Raw genomic sequence first — 22583 nt, forward strand, 5'->3', positions numbered from 1 at the left:
TGCAAGGATCGCTTCTATATTCGAACTAGACCCTGTGAGCAAGGTAACTGGGATACCTGGATGGTACTTGATCCTTGGAATCAAGTGTAGTGATACTACGGGTGTCAGACTAGTATACTGAAATAGTGCGCTCAAGTCTGGCCAAGGGCATTCACCTATTTCAAAACATAGGCATGCTATGCATGCAAGAGTTACTTTTTTGTAGGGTGGGTGGATTACTTGAAACATTGTGAGTGATGTCTACATTCTTACAAAAGGAGAGAAGAATATTAATGTGGGAAAGAACGAAAATGTCGAATTACCTCACCCACAGGTATTTTGTGGTAGATTATGTGTGTTTTGCGAATAAATGTAAGTAAAAATAAACTGTGTTGGTGCCACGGATACCTGTTAGCACAAAATGCAGACAGCAGACTGCAGACTGGATACAAAATATAGACTGCAGACTGCAGAGTGGGTACAAAATGCAGACTAAGAATCTGAAGAGTTTTTACGTCTGGTATATCACAACATGTCATCTTACAGCTTACCGAGCGTCACGCAATCGCTTTTCTGCGATCCGCCTTCACGATTATTTGCACTATTGTGGGATATTCCTGGCCCATTTCTTGATGAAAATCGATCGCAATATTATTTCAAGCCTTCAATATAGTCTTCTTACTTTGCGCGCGAGTTGGTTGGTGTGATGTCTGTACAGATTTTATCAACGTAATAAAAGTAGATGACGTGAATAACAGTGATGGTAAAGCAAGCTTAAAACAGCAGAAATCACCAGAAAATACAACGGATACACAGGGTATGAGTAAGTTTTATTGATTTTTACGAGAAAAATGTTCATATTTCGAAATATTTATCGTTGTAAATCGACCATACTTCGTTCCCTATACTATTCCTTATAACGTGTTCAAATTTCCAACAGTTCCTCTCGTAACTTAACACCGAGTCACACAACGCGTGAATTAATCGTTGAGCCGGTGACAAGACAATTGCGCAAACAATATTTAACACAATAAAATTATACACAAAAAAACACAGGATTTTGGATCACGTATTTATTAAAAAAGAATATCCATACAACTACAATGAAAACAAACATAAGATTCACCTTTCTGATCGTGAAATTAATACCATTCGTACTGTTATCGTAGCTACGTTCCTTGCCATCAAGTGAATCCAACATGTCGTCTTTCTTCACAAGCAGTTTGCATCCATTATAGTTATGTTCTTCAGTCTCACGGTAGTAGTGTTGTTCAATAGATTGCATAGAGTATATTCAGTTTGGTTTCAGATTTCAGATTTTGCTTTTTACAACAAGTGAACGTTTTTCAATTAAGACATTTAGTCCATGAGCCAAGACACCTCAAAAATGTCTTTCGTAGCACCCCCCATAAGACATAGTGTATTTGGTATCAAATGAAAGCTTAGTGTGTATACTTTGATAATATACTTGTTACTTTTTATGTAACTTGAGCGTAAGCGTGAAAAACAACTACTTCCAAGGGGGGGTGGGTGGTTTGACTTTTTGTCAAGAGTTAATTTTTAGTTTGAAAACAGCAAATATCCTCAGCCGTCTGATCTGATATGAAAAGAAAACAGCCAAAAGTGTTCTTAAGATAAAGTTATGTGCACTTGTTTGTCAAAACCCAAATTGGGTGTTGGCATGGCAACTGTTGCTAGGCAACTATTTCAAGTATAGACATTAAAATTTATTAACTTGATTTTATTTCAGAAACTGCATTTTAATAATAATAAAGCATTATTAGTTGCAAGCGACTCTTATCATTTAGATTAGATTGTCTCTGGCATTACTCGAAAATGGTGTAGAATGCCTACAGAGCTTACCTGATCAGACTACAGCTGTCATCATAGATGCAATGGCGATGCTACAGACAGTAGTCAGAGTGCCTGATAGATTTTGTGAGCTGGCAGAGATGGTGATGTCCAGAATTCTGACAGAAGCTGGCGAGGCAGCAAGAATTGACTTTGTAGGAGATCAATATCCGGCCATCTCAATAAAGAACACAGAAAGAAACAAACGAAGCAGAGATGGACAGCTGGTAGTCAACGTCACCAACGGTCAACAGCTGTGCCCACGTCAGTGGAGAAAGTTTCTGGCAAATGGTAAAAATAAAACTAACCTCCTAAGCTTCCTTTTACGGGAAAGGTCAGAAAATGCCGTGTACGCACAGAAAATTAAAGACCGCACCTTCTTTGTCACTCACGGAGACAACTGCACCAAACTTGTCGCCCCAAATGGTTCAACTACTGCAAGCGATGTGCCCGAACTTTGCACCAATCAAGAGGAAGCTGACACTAAAATGTTCCTCCACGCAGAACATGCATCTCAAAATGGACACCTGCGCATTGCCATTTAGTCCTCTGACACAAATGTAGAAGTACTAGCCCGCTATTACCAAGCCGTCATTTCTGCTGAAATAATTCTGATCAGTGGTACTAGTAGAAGATCTCGCATTGTTAGCATTCGACGGGTATGTGAAAGACTTGGCCGAGAAATATGCGAAATACTTCCAAGTCTCCATGCCATAACTGGTTGCGATAGTGTGAGCGCTTTTTCAACAAAAGGGAAGAAGAAGGCTCTTGATGTTGTACAGATGAATCCAGCTTTGAGGCAAACTCTTGGCAGTCTTGGTGAGAGAGTTCCTGCTAGACAAGATGACTTAAAAAAGCTAGAACGGTTTGTCTGTGCCTTATACAACGACCACCTATGCCAAAGTGTAAACGAACTCAGGTACAAGTTGTTCTGCAAGAGTAAAAGCCTGCAGTTACATCAACTTCCCCCTACGAAAGAAGCTCTTGAAAACCATCTCAAGCGTGCTAACTACCAGTCATTCATCTGGAAGCATGCCCTACAAACAGAAGTGAACCAGTCTCCTGATGGCCAGGGTTGGCAACAGAAGAATGGCCAATTGGAAATCTACTGGACTAACCAGGCACCTGCCCCTCAAGCGGTCATGGAACTTATTTGCTGCCGCTGCAAAGGATCGTGCCAAACACGACGCTGTTCTTGTGTCAGCAATGGCCTTCCCGGCACGGAGGCATGCACATACCAAGATAACTGCCTTAACTGTATTAGCAAGGACGATAGCGAAGATGATGATAGCGATGATGATACTAACGGTGATGAATATGAAAGCTAACCTGGGATTTCTTTTTCCTGTAAGCCGGCCACGAAAACAAAGAATGCTATTTGCAACACATTGGTTTAGAACACACTGTATTGAAAGTGTAATTAACCATGTACATTACTATTTCCACACAGTTTATCTTATAAACGATGAGAACAAAGTATGTTAATAGCAACACATTGGTTTTAAACATATTTGATATTATTTTGACTCACGAGTTCAAATGAGAATGTACAATGTCTCTCTTCAAATGTACCTAATAAGGGTGTAGTAAAAGACCTGCGTTAAATGTAACACCTAGTCTTAAAGACCCAAACGACGCAAATGCTACTGTTTTCATCAATTACAAAGTCTACTATCTATGCTTCTAAACGTTTAGCGTACAAACATTGCAATGGCAACAGTTGAGGCAGTAAAATTACATGGTACACCTCTTAGTGACTACAAGAGAAACATTGTTGGTAAGTTTTAATGCAAACGCATTTCAGTTGTCAATAGTATGAGTATTTTGAGTGTGTAATAAAGGTACTTCCGTTATCTTCCAGCCAGCCCCAACCCCTCCCCCACCCCCACCCCAAAGTTTAATTTGCATTTATCTTATTTTTCTGCGATAATTATGGCAAAGGATGCGCAAGAAAAGCCTAATTTTAAAAGTGGCATTCTTAACTTCTTCGCGTTTTTTTGTCAAAATTACACTCACAGCGAAATTTGGCCAGTGAAGATGACAATTCTGTAATTCACTATTTGGACGAAAACAGTTGCCATGGCAACTCCCAAAACCATGTTTTATACGTAAGATTCCTACAGTATTACGAGCATTAATTTTTTTTTTTTAAGTTTGGGGCAAAAACATTTGGTATTTGTGCAATGTGACAGCGCGATGCTGTTAGTGAGTTCGTATCTTGTTATGCTTTAATGTGACAGCGCGATGCTGTTAGTGAGTTCGCACTAATTACTTGGCTGTGTAACCGCGTGATGCGGTTCCAGTCAAGACCCATAAATTGACCCTTGCTCACCATAGAGTCTCCAGTAGCTCAGTGGTTAGAGCATCCGACTAGATCACGGAGGGTCGTGGGTTCAAATCCCATCTGGGGCTCGGATTTTTTCCGAGTTCTCCAAAATTTAATTTATCATTTAATTCCCTGTTCATAGTTTTTATGGGTTTACAAGTGCAAATTGTCCTTGCCTACCCCCCCTTGGGAAAAGTTGATTTTTTCGCTTACGCTCAGGTTACATAAAAAGGAACAAGTATATTATTAAAGTATACACAATAAGCTTTCATTTGATACCAAATACACTATGTCTTACGGGGAGTGCTACGAAAATTGATTTCTAGCCGCATTTCAGGATTTGGCTCATGGACTAATTAGCATACGTAGTGGCTTTCAAGCGTTCGCGACTCAATCCGTTCCAAAATTACCGCTCAATAACATCTTTTAGTAGTGTAGATTAGCCGCGATTAATACGACTTGTATATGCGTCTGTAAGTATTATGCGCGTTTGCGCCATGATGCTTCAGGAGGTCGCAATCCAAATACGTTGAAATACAAAATAACTGACCAGAAAGTTTTATAAGCAAAAATCTCGTGATTCGTCATGTGACCCAGCCCTGTCTGTGCATGACAACGTCAATCATCATCAAGATAACACGCGTGATCAGCATGTGAACACCTCATTGGATCACAGTTAGTTGTCATGGTGTTGAGGGCCCAATGACCACTGGGTACTATTGCGCAATTTTTCCATTTTGTGGCGGAGGAAAAAAAAAAAGACGACAAAAAAACAAAGGCATCTTATGACTGGGCTACCACAGGTATCCCAGTAATCAGTAACTAGTGTAAAATGCTAAATAATTGTCTTCAAGGAAGGTAGCCCAGGGTCATTTTGGCTCCTTGTCAGCGGTATGATCGCTAAACCAAAATAATGCCAAAATGGCCCTGGGCTCGAGACTGGGTCACGATGGGAAAGGGGGCATACTCCAGATCCAGTATTAGTACATGATTATGTAACTCTCTTCTGAAAGAGTTACCGGTAACTTGCGAAATGGCAGAGGGACAAGCTTTCATTCGAAGCACAGAATGGAACTCATTTTGCTTGAGAAAGAACATTTCCTGGACCACATACGTTCTAATCTGTCTATTTGGCCTGGGTTCCTGGGTAGCTGTCAATGGTTTGTGGGTTGAATTGCCTGTGCTTGTGGGACATGCCCCAGAACAGTGGAGCCTTCCATCGTATCTCACAGTTATCATTCAGTTGGCGAACATCGGCCCCGTGATTTACGCCTTGGGGAACCGCTTCGCTCCTCACATCGTTCACGAAAAAACGACGATTCTTTTTATTGTGGCGATTGGGTGTTTAGCGTGCGCGTTGTTGGGTCTTTATTGGGACGAGACAAGCTCTATTGGTGGCAAACAACACAGCACAGTTCTTTTTATCTTATCCTTCTTGCTGGCATTAGTTGATTGTACATCCTCTTTGGTATTTCTCACGTTCATGTCTACTTTCCCATCAACTTATATGAGTGCGTTGTTTGTTGGTGAAACCTCAAGTGGTTTGCTGCCATCATTAGTAGCTTTGGCCCAGGGCATTGAAAATGGAGGTACAAACAGCAGCAAAAACACTACTGATCACAAGACCCACTTAATTCCCCAATCAAGGTTTTCACCAGAGGTATTTTTCTTCTTTTTGTTCACAATCATGGTTATTTGTGGGATAGCCTTTTTGGCGCTGAATTATTTACCAGTGGCCAAAAGACAACATGTCAGACAAAAACAAATTAAAACACGAAGAAACAGCAACAGTTCAACACAGCCACTTTTCGATGATACTACAAGAAGTAGATTTCAGTCTACATCAACAAGTGACGTTTCTCCTCAAGATTCTTACTTGAGTCACCAATCTGTCAACAGTGATACATTCTCCTGGTGTGAACGTCACATATTACTTCTGCTCTGTATTCAAACTTGGATAAACTGCCTTTCCAATGGTGTCTTGCCATCGATACAAGCATACGCCAGTATACCCTATGGCAACAAGACATACCACTTAGGTAAAAAATGAATAATGAACTCCTTTCACTCGTAAGATCTCATGAATTACGGTCTTTTCGTCCAAAAGTCTCTTCGTCCAAGTCTTTTCATCCATAAAAATTTTCATCTAAGTCTGTTCATCTAATGGTAAAGTCTTTTCTCGAAACATATAAATAACTTTTAGAAGGCTAGACGAGGCCATATAAAGAACTTATTAGCGCGAGCCATTGCCATTTTGGTAGAAGTAAATTTCTTGTCGGGCTATGTTACTGGTCATGTTGGACACTTAGTGATGTTACACTTAGTTGTCTATTATGCCTAATTGATGCTTAACAACAAGCCTAATATTCCCATTTCTTTCGTGTGAAATAATTAAATGGCAAGTCTTTATTTTTGTCACTATTTAATAAAGTATACCTTGTTACAACTTCAGTTAAAACAATGTTGTAACTTTGACAAAAAGACTTGGACAAAAAGACTCTTGGATGAAAAAACTCTTGAACAAAAAGACCGGGCACTGATCTTGTAGTTATTACTCCTTACTGTCTGCAGTACATTTCTCATAATGTTAGTTTTAAGATTTTGTTGCTTGATGAGAGAATAATCCCACAATCAATATTTTCCTTTATTCCTATCATGTTTGTTCTTGATATTGTGTTTATGTTGTAAGTCGTGGTCATTCCAAGTAGTGAAAGGGTTACCAGTTATAAGGTGTTTGTGAATCAGCAGCTTCTTCCGAAATTCCTTGTGAATACCCACTAGGCAAGAAATGAAGTTAAAAAGGCAATTTAATTTAAATCCTGAAATCAGCATTTTGCTTCTTAGAGGGATTTCTTTTAGCTTATTAAAATGTTCCTACCTAATCCATTCAAGGGTATTGAAAATCCTCAGGAGGGAAAAAGCAACATTTTTTAAGGAAAGATACTGAAAAATGAAGTTTTAAGCTAACGACAAGTTGCAAGCTCTTGTTATTAAGGTCAAAAATAATGTGTGATGTCAGAATTTTACAGAAAGACTAGGGTGATATGTAAATTTGAGAGCCAGTGTGATGTGTGATTTGCCTCCCCCTCATTTCGCGAAAACCTCAAGATTTCCCTGAAACCTTGCACACAAGAAGAGAGATTTGAAGGTTTTGATTTGAAATTGTGACATGTTAAATGCAGTTTGAATATATGTGAGGTGACTTGTTGTAACATTGTAAAATCTGTATGTGAAACAGGATCAGAACACCCTTTGCTACCCTCTTTTTATGCAGAGCTGTGAAAGAATGGTTGTTACTCAGTACAGTAGAGTATGAGGCACAAATACCAGTTAATCACTCTTCCTTCTGAAAGAGATTTAGTCGTGCTTTATCTAACCCTCCCAGAAGTGATTAACAAGTAACTTCTCCCAATAATATCTAGACATTATCCTGCATATAGGTCATGAGAATACTCATACTTATCAGGAAGGAGTTGTTATAACACCAATAACACCAAATTCTCAGAACTTATTTACCAGGAAATGTGGATCAGCTAGAGGGGAGAATGAACAATCAGATCTTGGGAGTTTAGATGTGATCGAATTGTTGATTCTCCTCTTCAGATGCTACATGTTCCTGTGTAAATTAGTTACAAGAATTTGTTGTTGGATCAAGAAAACAACAATTTTTACCTGTTTGCTTGATATTGTTTGGATGTTATAGAGAGAATTAAGTTATATGATTATCACTTCTGGGAGTGAAAAGGTTAATTAATTAAAAAAACCAGGAATAAGTTAGCATCTTGACAGTGCATATCTTGTCTCTCCATAGTTGCCACACTGTCAAATATAGTGAGCGCATTGACTTGTTTCATTGCCTTATGGTTTCCGTCAACATCTTCCAGACTAGTTACAGTGTTGGCAAGTGTGTATACTGTCCTCAGCACATACATCATCATCCTTGCAGCCATGAGCCCAACACCACCCATGCATGGTACAAGTGTTGGGAGCTTGATAGTGGTAAGTTTATGAAAATGATGATTCACTGAATCTTGCATGTTAGTGGTTTAACCCTTTAACTCAAAGAGGTGATTAACATGTTACTTCTTATAATATACATACACTATTCAGCAAACAGGTAATGAGAATGTTCAAACTTACCAGGTAGAAATTGTTATTTTGATCGAACAACAAAATCTTGTTACTAATTTACAAGGAAATGTGTATCAGCTAGAGGGGAGAATTAACAATCCAATCTTGGGAGTTGAGGAGTTAAAAAGGTGAACTGTCTGAAAGTTGTCTGAACATTCTATGAACCATGTAAAATAAACCAAGTCAAAAGATACATAAGAGCTAGTAGAATAAGGAAGATGGTAGAGATGGTTTTCACAGGTGATAGACAAGAAAGTTTTTTGTCCCCATGAGGAATCAAGCCTCAAACCTTTTGATTTCAGGCTTTGATGCTCTACCACCACATGTAGGTGTTTCTCAGACCTACAATCAGCCTCAAAATTAGTTGACACATCATGTTTGAAGAGTGCTATTTATTTTGTAGAATAATACTCCTGTTTTTACCACACTCTAAATCATTGACAAGACCCTCCCTCCCCAAAAAGTTCATAAAATCATAATACAACATTGTTTTAGGGGGAGGGGGGATGAATAGGTTGGCTTAACTGAGAGCAAAAGAGATAAAATTGGAAAAAAAATGGGGACCTTAAATTGTCTAAGTGTCAACAATTTTGTTGCTGATTGTAGATAAGGAATTATTTGGCCCTGTATTTTTATCTAATTTAACTTGTTTTCTAATTCTTATTTTTGTTCTCTGTTTCCAGATTTTTGTTAGTATTGTCAGCGGCATTCTAATTAGTTATACTAAGTTGACCATCTCAACAATCATGCGTGACCATGGTAAACGGGCATTATTTTGGTGTGGTATTTGTATACAGATAGGGTCATGTATCGGTGCTCTTGTCATGTTCCCTCTTGTAAATATTGCTAAGCTTTTTCACCAGTGAAAGAGCTGTTAGCCAGTGAAATTCCCAAAATTTGTGGAATAAATCACTACTAAATCAAACAATCAAATTGCTTCAGAATTTGTCCAATAGAAACATGAGTTGCTAGAAAGTAAAATTCTCAGCTTTATCCTCTTCTGCTTTAGTTGGAAATTTTGACTCTGGTAGGGAACAGCTGTGAGTCAGATGCGAAACTTTTTTATGTGCTGAGCTAAATACAAGAGTTATAACCTTTTCTGTAGCTATTTCCAGAAACTGTGTATGGAACATTTCAAGATGGTTGGAATGATCAGTTGTATGTTTTTGAACAGGAGTTGGTCATGATGTGAATTAAGTTCAGCTCATGAAAACTTTGGTATTTGAACAGAATCTTATGTGTGATTAACTTCAGGCTTTAATGTGATTAATTTGTTTTAAGAATTCTTCAACTGGTATTTCTTTGATATTTCTGAATACCACGGAATTCTATAGAAGGTTAGTAGAGAAAGAAAACTGCATTACAATTTGAATCACTAGCATGCACTGAACAGTACCAACTGAAACCACAGGGAGTCATCTGTGTGTTTTGTGTGGTGGATGTGCAGGCATAATCACATTATGCCTGTGCAGTGAACAAAGCACAGACAAAAATAAGGGAAAATCATTGAGAATTTTTGCAATTACTGGCTTTTGTTTGTCTATTGAAATTTGCTTTTGTTTGTTTAACTTCTGAAATTTACATACAACTAATATCAAGAGGTAAAAAATTTAATTAATAACTGGATAATTTTGTCTAGTGGATGGCATGATGCCTGGCAGTGTCACGCAAACACTCTTGTTTCATCCAATATGTTGGGAAATTTGTTCCTAAAAGGACAGGGAAAGATATGGAAACCTGGGGCTAGATTTGGGGAAGTTTTAATGATATGGCATAAATTTCTGCTTATAAAAACTACTTACCATTTTATGCATTAGCCTGCATTGCTAGTAGTCTGCAATTTTGGGGGCGAAGAGAAAATTTTTTCACTTTTCTCTCTGCCCCCAAAATCACAGACTGCCAGCAATGCAGGCTATTTATGCACAAAATTTTTTTACATAAGAAGCCAAGCTGTGGCTGGGTAGGCCAATAAGCTCGAATACAGACTTTACTTTATGAATAGTACAAGATTTTAAGAGTGAACTGTTAGGACTTGCATTAGGTATTTAAAGATGAGGGCATTGTAATTTGTGTGTATTAAAAATAAGTTTAAGTGATCATGATTCCTCTTAATTGCTTAGTTGAAAAAATCACTATTCCAGTGGTTACTTAACATTTTGATCCCTAAGAGTGATGAGAATCTAATTTCTCCTCACAATATTACACAACAAGGACACAAGAATAGAGGAAATTATTGGGTTTTAATGAAGATCTTGATTGTTCAATGAATTCTCCTTGTCAGCACCTTAGGGAGTATACAGAGAGGACTGTGGAGAATATGCATTTTGATGTTAGGATGTAAAGGTTTAATGCCATGAAACTATGCCAGCAAAGAAGCAAATTATACTTGACCCTTTTTTTAACACAAGACTTTATTTACATCAGTAATAACAATAAAATTCAGTGCTTCTCCATATCTTTGAAATAATACCATAGTTGCCACATAGTTGTTGGGTTTTGAATTCCCTGACTTTCCTTTAGACAAACATAAAATTTCCCTTTTAAACCATCCAAACTATTTCACGAGTGACTTCTGATAGTGTCCTACAACCTCAACCCTCAGCCTGAAAACTTAAGTTTCCAGCAAGTCACAAAAAGTGTAAATAAAGTCACATACAGTGTACATGCATTGATAGCTCTTGAGGGTAACATGGTAAGTGGACTGATTCAGTTGGAAACCTAACATCAGTTTGTCATTGAATTACATTATAAAAAAAATCTACCAAAGCAACACTTACTGAGGAATTGAAAATGTTAAAACAATGAAAAATTGAAACACATGTGCATGATTACATTCACAAACCAAGTTGGACTTTCTTTACAAAGGGAAAGGACAAGATTGTCAGGAAATGTCAATAGTTCTCAAAAACATACACGAGTAACCTCAACATGACCAAGGAAAGTGTCGCCATGTTTCACCAGGAACAGGTTCAGGAGAAGATGAATAGGCAAATTCTTGACAACTTGAAATTTCACTTCACTTGACTTCCTTCAAATATGTAAATTTCCCCTGAACCAAAGTGAAATTCCTGGACTTTCCCAGATCTTGAAGAAATTTCATTTTCCTAATCTTTTCTTTGACCTGTGGCAACCATGGAATACCCATAGCTAGGGTGTTTTGAAGACATGGGAACTGTAAATCAATGTTTGTATGGATAATTTACCAAGATAGAAAGAAATTCATACTTTTCTTTACAACATGCAGCCTTGGGGAGGGTTAGAAGGAAAGAGCCAACAATTCTTCCACATCAGAATTCTCATGACTGTATAATCCTGGGTTAAGTATTTAATTTTTACAATGACAATAATAATAATGGAATTTAATGGTGGATATTTGACTGTTTCCAAGTCCGATAGGAATTTGAAATGTTAGTTTTGTGGAGGGAGGGAAACTGGAAAACCCTGCCATGAGAACCAACAACAAACTCAACCTAAGCCTGACATCAAGTCCGGGATTCAAACCCAGGCCACAGCAGTGCCCTCTTGTCACTCCTCCCAGAAAGGGGGTGAAATGCAGCTTTCTCAACATTATCCCAAAAGAGGTGACAAGAGCACCAAACTTATCTGTTCAACAAAATTAAGGAATGTTACCAGGAAAGAACACCAACTTCTCTCTAAATGAAAAAAAGAGGGAGATCTCCTACTGACAACAAGGAACAGAGAGTTAGTAGTTGACTTCTCTTCTTTTTCCCTGTTCCTTTCTGCAAAGAACAGAAAGATGTCCTAGACATTATCTGTCCCAAGCTCAACTAGGAAACATCACCCAGTAAAGGTTTAAATAACTGCACTTTTTTTCATTTCGTCAAGCAAGTTATTTCATTCAAAAAGTGCAAGCTCAAGAAACATTTTATCCTTTTGTGATACTTTAAAAAGCCTTTTGTAAGGAGGCAAAGTTTGAAAAATACAATGTTACACTACCTATATTGAAAAATCTTATTTTATCAACAATTGGTTAGAGTCCATTATAAACTTTCTGTTGAGATTGTTGCTTCAAGATGGTCTTCAAAGCTGAAAACAAAGACAAAGATTAATTAGTGATTTGCTAATTTATGAGCAATACAATAGTCTAACATAAAAGAGTGTTTTTTTCTTTTTTGTTAAATGGCATCCTTATCTTCTTTGAGCTGGTATTGAAGCAATACAAAAAAGACCAGTCTTCATCAACATGTACAGTCAAACCTGTACTCAGTAATTACTCATGGGGAATGGCTTAATACAAGTTGACCACTAAATACAGGTTTAACAGAATAAGGGTGTAACCTAACCTAACCCTATATATTTATATACACTGTGCATTTCTTTTCTTTTTTTTCCACACAACACGTACATTAACCCCTGTTAATTAACTCTCCCGTAAGCAAACATCCACCCTAATTTTCCCTAGTATCCCCTTGTGGGAATAATTCTCAAAGGCAGACAGCTCTACTGATGGACACTTTTTACAATTTTCAGGGGTGCAGCAGTTAACTGTGTGTTATCTCAATAACAAATAAAATGGAACTCCAATATACTCTTGTTTTAGTTTCTTGGTTAATCAATTCTCATGGTAGATATAGAACCTACCTTCTTTTTCACTTTCTGACATACCACCTCTTGGAAATTCAACATCAAATGTTATAAAAAGATCTCCTTTCTCATGATTGTTTTCGTAGTTAGGCATGCCCTCTTCTTTCTTTTTTATGCGTGCTCCTGGCCATGTGATTTTCTCCCGCACAATGTGCACCTGATGGATAAACAAACTCATCAACCTTCCATATCCATTCTCCCTGCTCTTTGACATGCATTTCTTATGATTTAAGCCACAAGAATTATTTTTCAGTTATCTTTGGTGATCCTTGCAATCCAATTGGCTCACAGTGGTGCAGAGGGGTGGTATACAAATAGCTGAATATCAAACTGTTATCACAGTGTAATATAAAAACTCTTATCAAGATGTGATAGACATTTAATTTTCATTCTTATACACTGCAGGCAAACAAGAGAAGACAACTATTTCCAGGGCATAGGAGTAGGTTGTAAAGTGCTGGAAATCAAATTATCATCAATTTTCATTGAGAAAAACCTTAGAAAAACTTTGAAAAACCTTTTAACCCTCTAACACCCATGAATGACCAAGACGGAATTTCTCATTACAATGTTAATACAATATAAAGCAGACAAGTGATGAGAAAAAGAAAAATATCAGTTAGGGGACTATTAGCTGATCCAAAACCAAATTCTCTGGACCAACATAACAAGAATTGTATTGCAGAAAGTAAGGAGAATTACTAACAAGATCTTGGGAGTGAAAGTGTTAAGGGCTGATTGGTTTAATGTTTATGTAAACAAATCTCATGTGAAGCCACTCACAAGCTCAACCATAAACTAACCTTGTGACCATCAAGATGGTCAATATCCATTTCAAATCCATTTAATGCATCAATTAAAGCAACAGTCACATTTGTGTAAAGATCATCTCCTTTTCTCTGAAATCTATCATGCCTGTTGATGTGATATACTCTTTAAAATTGCTGCACCGTAAGTCTGCTTACAAACTGATAATGGCTAATACTGTTGGGTCCTATCCAAGTTGCCACGTCATTAACCCTTACCCTCCCAGAAGTGATAAACAAGTTACTTCACCCTATAATATCCATACATTTACCAGAAAACAACTGATGAGAATGCTCAAAAGTTTTCTTGATCAAACACAAAATTCTTTTAACAAACTTAAAAGAAAATGAATGAAAGCCACAGGAGAGAATTAACAACCAGATTCCAGTAGCTCAACTAAAAGGGTTCAGCAAATTGGAGTGTTTCCACCCCCTCTGGATGGGATTCTACTCCATTTAGGTAACACTTGCCACCCTCCCTCCCTTCCCCTATTTTGTCACATTTCCCACACAGTTGGCAAGTAAAATTTTATGCCCCAGGGTGGGGTGAGTGGGGTATGTTGAAGTATAGAAGTTAAGCATCTTGCCCACAGCTTGACCCCCTGACCTCTTGATCAGACTGTTTCTTGCAAGTCTCACTGACTTAACAGGCCCAAAGCTAAATCTTAAGATCAAAACTGAAAGAATAGAGAGACCCACCTTATCAGTCCACTTTGTTTCTTTAGCTAACAGTTTTTTTGGGTACAATTTTCAAACCTTTTGAAAACCCCATTTTGAATAAAACAGAACAGCTTTATGGGCTTGTTAAGCTACCGGGAACTTTGAGAAACATACCCCAGGAACACAAACCATGTCATAATAACTCCTATCACTTGAAAGAGTGCCTAGAGCAAAGCCTTGGGTAACCCTTGAGACAAAATGTAATTCTCTTTTAATTTCACAGAGAAATACCAAACAACTTGAGAACATTAAAACCCTTTAACTCCCAGTTCAAATTTGTAATTCTCCTTACTGTCAACTGTACAGTTCTTATAATGTTAGTTCTAAGAATTTAGTGTTGGATCAACTAATTATTCTCAAGTTTATATGTTTCTTTATTCTCATCACTTATCTGCTTGATGTTGTAATGATATTGTTAGGAGAAATTCTGCCTTGGTCACTCATGGGAGTTAAAGGGTTAAAATCAGCCCTAATCTAGTTGTACCTTTGTTCTCTTATGATAAACTTCAAATCACCAGGTTCACCATCAATGTGAGGCTCACCTAACCAACAAAGAGAAGCATCATTTGAAAGACAATCGTGGTGATTCCTTTAAAAGAGACTTCTCAGGAGATTAATGGTGCAACTGGACCCAAAAAAGTTAAACTTCAAAAAGAAAAACTTCAAAAAGAAAAAAAAGGGAGGAATTGTGGATGCTGTGGTTCAATTTTGTTCTTGGTTCAAACAGTAGTTGCTTGATTATTTTGAAATCATTTGCATTCCTTTGATTTCTATGGTAGAAGAGATTAAAAATTAGTAGCAAAATGGAACCATGTACAGAGCTTTTTCAGTATTATACTTTAACAAGCTCATGTTTAAATTTTAAATTTTGTGGATTTGTTGCTTTGCTGATCAAAGCAATCTCAGAAACAACCACAGCACAATCAGTAATATCAAATTCAAACTGTTCCAGTCCTTACCCTCTGCAACAAAAGGATATTCTTGTCCGTCTCTCATTCCAGGTTCCACTTCAACTTCTAAAAGTTTTTCTTTAGTGACATAAGTTACAGCAGGACACTCATCACAGATATCCACTGGTGACATCTGAAACCTTCCAGGACCCAACTGTGTTGTTCTCATCTCTTGCCGACAATTGCACTTTCTTGTGCCAGGAACTGTCTGTGTGACTGGTTTGATGCGTAAAACCTGTGGACAGTGAACAAATGATCAATCAGTTCACCTCTGAAATGACTGAATGATGGACTGACTGACCAACTGTATTAGGACAGATTGCCTGACTGCCTAGAAATGTTAAGGAAACAAATTTCACTTGATCTGCAAATGAAAATCAAGTAAATAAATGATCCTACTGCATGGTGGACTTCAATTCAGGTAATTGCAGAAAAGAAGCCCAGAAACTTTAAGGCTTTGATGGGATTTAAATTCATGCCTCCCTGACTGACTGATTGTCCGACAGATGAACAAAATTACCTGCGACTGATTGACTGACTATCTGACTGATTGACTGACTAACTGAGTGACTGACTGACTGATTGACTGACTACCTTGCTGAGAGACTGACTACCTTGCTGAGAGACTGACTACCTTACTGAGTGACTGACTGACTGATTGACTGACTATCTGACTGATTGACTGACTAACTAACTGAGTGACTGACTGACTGATTGACTGACTACCTTGCTGAGAGACTGACTACCTTGCTGAGAGACTGACTACCTTGCTGAGTGACTGACTGACTGATTGACTGACTATCTGACTGATTGACTGACTAACTAACTGAGTGACTGAGTGACTGATTGACTGACTACCTTGCTGAGAGACTGACTACCTTACTGAGTGACTGACTGACTGATTGACTGACTATCTGACTGATTGACTGACTAACTAACTGAGTGATTGACTGACTGATTGACTGACTACCTTGCTGAGAGACTGACTACCTTACTGAGTGACTGACTACCTTACTGAGTGACTGACTACCTTGCTGAGAGACTGACTGACTGATTGACTGACTACCTTACTGAGAGACTGACTACCTTGCTGAGTGACTGACTGACTGATTGACTGACTACCTTGCTGAGAGACTGACTACCTTGCTGAGAGACTGACTACCTTGCTGAGAGACTGACTACCTTGCTGAGACTGACTACCTTGCTGAGAGACTGACTACCTTACTGAGTGACTGACTGACTGATTGACTGACTATCTGACTGATTGACTGACTAACTAACTGAGTGACTGACTGACTGATTGACTGACTACCTTGCTGAGTGACTGACTACCTTACTGAGTGACTGACTACCTTACTGAGTGACTGACTACCTTACTGAGTGACTGACTACCTTGCTGAGAGACTGACTGACTGATTGACTGACTACCTTACTGAGAGACTGACTACCTTGCTGAGTGACTGACTGACTGATTGACTGACTACCTTGCTGAGAGACTGACTACCTTGCTGAGAGACTGACTACCTTGCTGAGAGACTGACTACCTTGCTGAGAGACTGACTACCTTGCTGAGAGACTGACTACCTTACTGAGTGACTGACTGATTGACTGACTATCTGACTGATTGACTGACTAACTAACTGAGTGACTGACTGACTGATTGACTGACTACCTTGCTGAGAGACTGACTGACTGATTGACTGACTACCTTACTGAGAGACTGACTACCTTGCTGAGTGACTGACTGACTGATTGACTGACTTCCTTGCTGAGAGACTGACTACCTTGCTGAGAGACTGACTACCTTGCTGAGAGACTGACTACCTTACTGAGTGACTGACTGACTGATTGACTGACTACCTTACTGAGTGACTGACTACCTTACTGAGTGACTGACTACCTACCTGAGTGACTGACTATACCTGACTGATTGACTGACTGACTAACTGACTGGGTAATTTGATATCATCAAATGAGTTGATGACTAAATTAGCCATCATATAGAATTTCAAAGCTGACATTTCAAGTGTTAGCCCTTCGTCAGAGCAAATGACTATTGACTGCCTGACTGCCTGACTGCCTATATGAAGGACTGATATTAGGATTAAGATTAAATCACTGAATACTTATATTAAAACCTAGTAATTTAACATTCTCTGTGGCAGGGATTTGCTAACTTGTAACTGTCCACTGTACTCATAATTGCTTTATCAGACCTGTATCAACAATCCAGTACATGTAAACATAAAGTTTGTATAAAAATATGTTTATTGTATTAACAGGGTTGAATTCTTCACTAACTTCTACAAAGTTTCCAGAGTAGAGTTCTTCCAATGTGACATGGAGATCCATGTGAATATCACTTCCACGAGGGACTTCCCTTTCACCCCCACGTTGCGATCCTTCAAAATGAAAACCAAACCCTCCAAAGAAGCTAAAAGTAAAGATGACTGAGTCAAGATTATAAACAGTCGAGGTCAAAACAATGCCTCAAATGAAGTAACATTACATGTGTTCACCCTTAATAACCAAACATTAGTATCCATGCTCTCTAAACTGTTCTCTTTACAATCTCTGTGGTACTGACAAGGAGAATTTGTTTGACAATCAGAAGGTTCCAAAATTGACAAGTCTTTTACTTTATTTTCACAACTTTTACATCTAAAGAAAAGGTGATACCGTAAACAGAAATGAAAAGCTAGTCACCCTTGGGGGTTGGAAAAGTGGCCAGGGAAGGCTTGCTAGCTGATGATTTTGTTTACAATCCACATGTGTTTTCTCAATAATAATAATAAATTATATATATTTATTACCTTGAGGAAAAATTGATAATAGGGTGAGATGTGGAATAACAAGGAAAATTCAAATCAAAAAAATAATAATAAACAGTAACTAGAGAACAAAATAAGGTAAGTTTTGAGTTTGGTTAAGGAGTACAGAAAGAGCATGGAAGAAATGAAAAAACCCTTGGTGCTCTGTGACTTAATGGAAGAGCATTGGAGCACAGAACCTACAATCACAGGTCCAAGGTACCATTCCTTCCAGAAAAGTGAAATTCTATCGTTGTGCCATGCTCATGAGAAAAAGAATAAGATCTTTCTTCATCACGCAAAACAATGTACCTTGAAAAAGGATCAAAACCATCACCACCTCCTTGTTGCATATTTTTCAGTCCTTCCTCTCCATGCCTGTCATAAACCTTCCGCTTCTCGTCATCAGCGAGGACCTACAGCATAAAGCAAAGTGTTCCATAGGTTTATGAAACATGAAAAAAAAAATTAGAGAAACACAAAAATAATTATCAAATATATAATTATATTGGTGACACAAGCTGTTGAAAAAAATTCGGTGTCAACCTTTAAACACCAAGAAGTGATTGAGATGTAACTTCTTCCCATAATATCCTTACATTATCCAGCAGACAGATAATGAGAATACCTGACCTCATCAGGCAGAAGTTGATAGGTTTATCTACCTCCAAATTCTTGTAACTAATTTACAAGGAGATATATAGCAGCTAGAAGGGAGAATTAACAATCAGATCTTGGGGGTTCAAGGGTTAAGAGATAAATATTTTGAAAACAATTACCATCAACACCACCTGTTTGCCTTAAGTGACAATGAACTGACAAAGTTGAAAAAAAAAAAAACCTAGCTGAAAATTTACTTTGACTTTCTGCTTAAAGCCACATTTGAAATTAAAACAAATAAATCATAATAGCATGGTAATAACCCTGTAGCATGACTGAAATGCACTCGATAAGACTTTCTTGACCCAATGTGTCAACCGAGATAAACTAACCAATCACGGACAGACACCTTGACCAATTTGCATAAGATGCAAAACTTACGTTGGTTTTTCCGAAAATGTACATTGTAAAAATGATAAATCACACGGAAATAAATATAACTTTCTCTTCTCTTCGAAATCCTTCACATCTACGTCTACAGAGTATTTAGCTGAGCTTTCGTGACTCGTACATGAATCGACTAAAGTTCCAGAGCTATCGGTATTGCAAAAACACAAAAACCAATTTGGAGCGAAACAAGGAACAATGAAATTATCTCGCGCTGTATAACAACTGCTATTGATTCTGGAGCTTTAAATTCAGCTGATATTTAAAAAGAGCTGAAAACTCACTTAGCTTTACGTAATCTACTGCTTAAATAAATGACGCTAGGCTAAGGAATCGATAAGCTGATTGAAAACATGCAGTACAATTGAACTTGTAAAACACAATAACTTACTGATGTACTTAAAAGTTTAAAATTTATTGAAACGTTTGTTTCGTGATTTCCATAAGGTACAATACACCAAAACGGGAAAGTCGACAATTTTCTGTAGCCTAACGGGGATGCTTTTAAACCTTGAGGAAAGTTGAATTATTAATCATCATAAACAGATATTCAAGGAAGGTCTTAACAGTGTATGATATAGAATTGTTATGAAAACAAACCTCGTATGCACTACTCAGATCCTGAAATCTTTCTTGTGCTTTAGGGTCCTCCTTGTTTTTATCGGGATGCCACTTCATCGCCAGTTTTCTGTATGCCCGCTTGATTTGATTCTTGCTTGCATCTCTCGAGACGCCCAAGATTGCATAAAAATCCCGCCTGATGATACGCAAAATATTTTAAAAAACAGCAGATAGAAAAAAAATTATATAAAAGAGATTAGAAAGAGCACGATTTACCCTGCTAAAATTTGTATGCAGCAAGATAAAACGAGGGCTGAAATAAAATACACGTGTAAGTCCGCCATTTTGCCGGCTGACCTGACAGAAGGGAAATGGCATAGAATTCTGGGAATGTTGCTCTTGATCTATCCCATGAAGACTTGCCCCTCCATAGTGGTGTTGCGTGACTGCGTAACCTAAGCACAAAACATTGGCGATGACATCTTGCGTGACAGCCATAAAGCGATTCGCATTGAATTTTTTGTCAAAATAACCCGAGCTCTTTTCATCCCAGACGCATCTCTTATGGCGGGCCAGGAAAGAAAATTGGAGGAATCAAACTTAACGGCTCCTAATATTATTATTGTTTGATTTCGCCTTGATGTTTTCTCGTTTTTACTGTTTACTTATCAACAGCAGCAACCAGCCCCTTCTGCTCAAGACTTTCCACCCCCTCCGGTCGAGAGTACATTTTGTGAACAACAGTTCCTCGTCCCCGCCCACCATCACTTCCTTGTCCTCAAAGAATGCCTATGTGCTGACCAATATCAATTTCAGACTTGCGGGCGCATTTACTGATGACGTCATTTTTCACTGACGTAGAAAAGCCCCAAAACAGAATCAAATTTGTTTTCTAATAAAATTTTAAAAATCTTCTTTGCAAAATGACAGCAGATTTGTGTGAACTTCACGTAGCGAGCTCTCAATACTGAGGTCAATGATCAAGATTGATCTCTAGCAAGAGAATATAAACAGTTCATAATCGATTTCGTAAAAAAGGTTGTGGTTATTCATCGTGGTGAAAACAATAAAAGCTAAGGTTTTTCATTTGTCTCACGATGTAGTCACGGATGTCTCGATCGTGCGCCTTAACTCTGTCCGTCTCGCCCATACCGAGACCTTCGCCGTTTCAGAGTATGCTTACAACACCGGACACAAGCCACCCTGGAACGAAGTAAAGTTTATTGTTCGTGACCCTTATTACAACACGCACAGAGTCAAAGAGGCAATTCGTATGAGACTTCACCCTAACAACATCAACAGGGATAGTGGAATAGAAATTCCAGAAGCGTGGATGCCCACGATCAAAAAACACAACAGGAGAGCTGTGCGACAGCGGACCGCCGAGGGAGCAAATCACCGAGTGAAAACAGCTAGGATCGAAATGCACCAATCAGAGCCGTTGAAAAACGACTAATCACAGCAGAGCATCATGCTTATAACATTACGCATGACCAGTCGACCTCATCACCTGAAGAAGACTAGCAGTATGCAGTCGAAACGTCGCGAACTACATCACACGTAACTACATCGTGAGACAAACGAAAAAACTTAGCTTTTATTGTTCATAATCAGTTGTCTCCGCTACACAATCTAAAGATGGTAAATCCGTGAATGTGAACATTCATGAGCGGTTCTTTCGATGAGAATTCAACCTTTTCTACATTACTTTATTGAACCTTTTCTCCTGGTGGTGGTAATTCATGCTACGTAAGCATGAAACCTACCGAGTGGTCCTTTCATGTGGTACTGTATATCATGTTAAATAAGTTGGTTCTCATTCTGATTGGATGTGGAAAAGAGCGGTCCGTTATGGTTCGATGAGCAGGGCGGCCACTCGAAACCTTCCGTTTGCGCGCACCGCTCTACTGGAAGACCCGGAAAAAAGGCAGGCGGTTTTTTATTTTTCTCTCTGCCCCCAAAGTAGGCTATGGCTGCTATAGCGCAGGAAACACGAGCTCATATCTATGGTAAAGCAAAGTGGCAACTCGAATGCATGTTACTGCAGGCAGCAGCGCAAGTGCAGAGTAATACGATTGCTAAGGAATGGGTGATAAATGGCGAACATAGGAAAGAATATAGCTGTTGATTGGCGCTTGGAAACATTGAAAGGGTGAACTGGAAAAAAAAGAGCGGGAAAGAACAAAGCAGTAAATAAGCGCGGGAAAATGTGGAGGCGCTCTGAAGCACAGGATAAACTCAGTAATGGGAATTTTGCTAAGGTGGAACCACTCGTTGGATCTGGCACGTGATGTGCACGTGCGAACATTTTGCTTTGGGTTCATCGCTCTAATACTGTTATGCATCAATCAGTCGTTGAAAACTGAGACCGAAAGTTATCTTAATGCGGTGAAATGAAATACAATGAAAATAAACGAGTGGTGAACTTAGTTTTATTTACATTCAAAGGATTACAGTTGATTTCTGACAGGCACAGTTATTATCAGATATAAACTTTATGTTCAAATAAGTTTCAAATTATATTTGACCATTTCTTTCTAAAACTAAACTATATCGACCTAGGGTTCACACAAGCTTGAGACATCAAGAACAAATGAGGTCGGAATGTCGTTCAGAAGCCTTGTTAAAAGGCTAACTTTCTGGATGACATAACCACATCTCTGTCAAAAGAATCAACTGTCCGACAAAGTGTTTTTACACAAACTGAAAATGGTAAGTTTAATGGTAAGTTTAAATATGTTAAATATCGGGGCTAGGTAAGGCTAAACGCAAATCTCAAATCTCCTTATCTCTCAGT

The 22583-nt window shown here is 38.3% G+C and overlaps 2 protein-coding genes and 1 non-coding gene across 4 annotated transcripts; 2 read left to right on the forward strand and 1 right to left on the reverse strand.

Moving 5' to 3' along the window:
- The first annotated feature begins 4168 nt into the window (after positions 1 to 4168).
- Positions 4169 to 4242, forward strand: Trnas-aga (transfer RNA serine (anticodon AGA)). The gene has a single exon. It is a non-coding gene; the product is annotated as a tRNA-Ser (tRNA).
- An 842-nt stretch (positions 4243 to 5084) lies between these two features.
- On the forward strand, positions 5085 to 10383 carry LOC113666760 (solute carrier family 52, riboflavin transporter, member 3-B). Its single transcript, XM_027182547.2, has 3 exons — positions 5085 to 6195; positions 7968 to 8155; positions 8971 to 10383. The coding sequence occupies exons 1-3, from the start codon at positions 5190 to 5192 to the stop codon at positions 9151 to 9153; spliced, it is 1377 nt and encodes a 458-aa protein (XP_027038348.2). The 5' UTR covers positions 5085 to 5189; the 3' UTR covers positions 9154 to 10383.
- Positions 10384 to 10508: 125 nt separating this feature from the next.
- On the reverse strand, positions 10509 to 20166 carry LOC113666761 (dnaJ homolog subfamily B member 11). Of its 2 annotated transcripts, XM_089193874.1 has the most exons (10): positions 20063 to 20166; positions 19826 to 19982; positions 18491 to 18594; positions 17670 to 17802; positions 15378 to 15603; positions 14903 to 14960; positions 13696 to 13807; positions 12890 to 13049; positions 12245 to 12334; positions 10509 to 11459 (listed from the first exon to the last, which is right to left on the reverse strand). In XM_089193874.1, the coding sequence occupies exons 1-9, from the start codon at positions 20128 to 20130 to the stop codon at positions 12279 to 12281; spliced, it is 1074 nt and encodes a 357-aa protein (XP_089050000.1). In that variant the 5' UTR covers positions 20131 to 20166; the 3' UTR covers positions 10509 to 11459; positions 12245 to 12278. The 2 variants fall into 2 exon arrangements, with proteins under 2 accessions (XP_089050000.1, XP_027038350.2); XM_027182549.2 differs by having other exon boundaries at positions 10509 to 12334.
- Positions 20167 to 22583: the final 2417 nt, after the last annotated feature.

Source organism: Pocillopora damicornis, chromosome 14 (assembly GCF_964200805.1).
Source record: "Pocillopora damicornis chromosome 14, jaPocDami1.2, whole genome shotgun sequence".
NCBI classification, from domain to species: domain Eukaryota; kingdom Metazoa; phylum Cnidaria; class Anthozoa; order Scleractinia; family Pocilloporidae; genus Pocillopora; species Pocillopora damicornis.

Coding starts and splice junctions, on each gene's coding strand:
- LOC113666760 (XM_027182547.2), top strand. CDS start 5,190: ATGGCAGAGGGACAAGCTTTCATTCGAAGCACAGAATGGAACTCATTT. Junction 6,196..7,967: donor CAACAAGACATACCACTTAG/GTAAAAAATGAA, acceptor GTCTCTCCATAG/TTGCCACACTGTCAAATATA. Junction 8,156..8,970: donor GTGTTGGGAGCTTGATAGTG/GTAAGTTTATGA, acceptor CTCTGTTTCCAG/ATTTTTGTTAGTATTGTCAG.
- LOC113666761 (XM_089193874.1), bottom strand. CDS start 20,130: ATGGCGGACTTACACGTGTATTTTATTTCAGCCCTCGTTTTATCTTGC. Junction 19,983..20,062: donor TGCATACAAATTTTAGCAGG/GTAAATCGTGCT, acceptor GCGTATCATCAG/GCGGGATTTTTATGCAATCT. Junction 12,335..12,889: donor GTCAGAAAGTGAAAAAGAAG/GTAGGTTCTATA, acceptor CTTTGTTTTCAG/CTTTGAAGACCATCTTGAAG.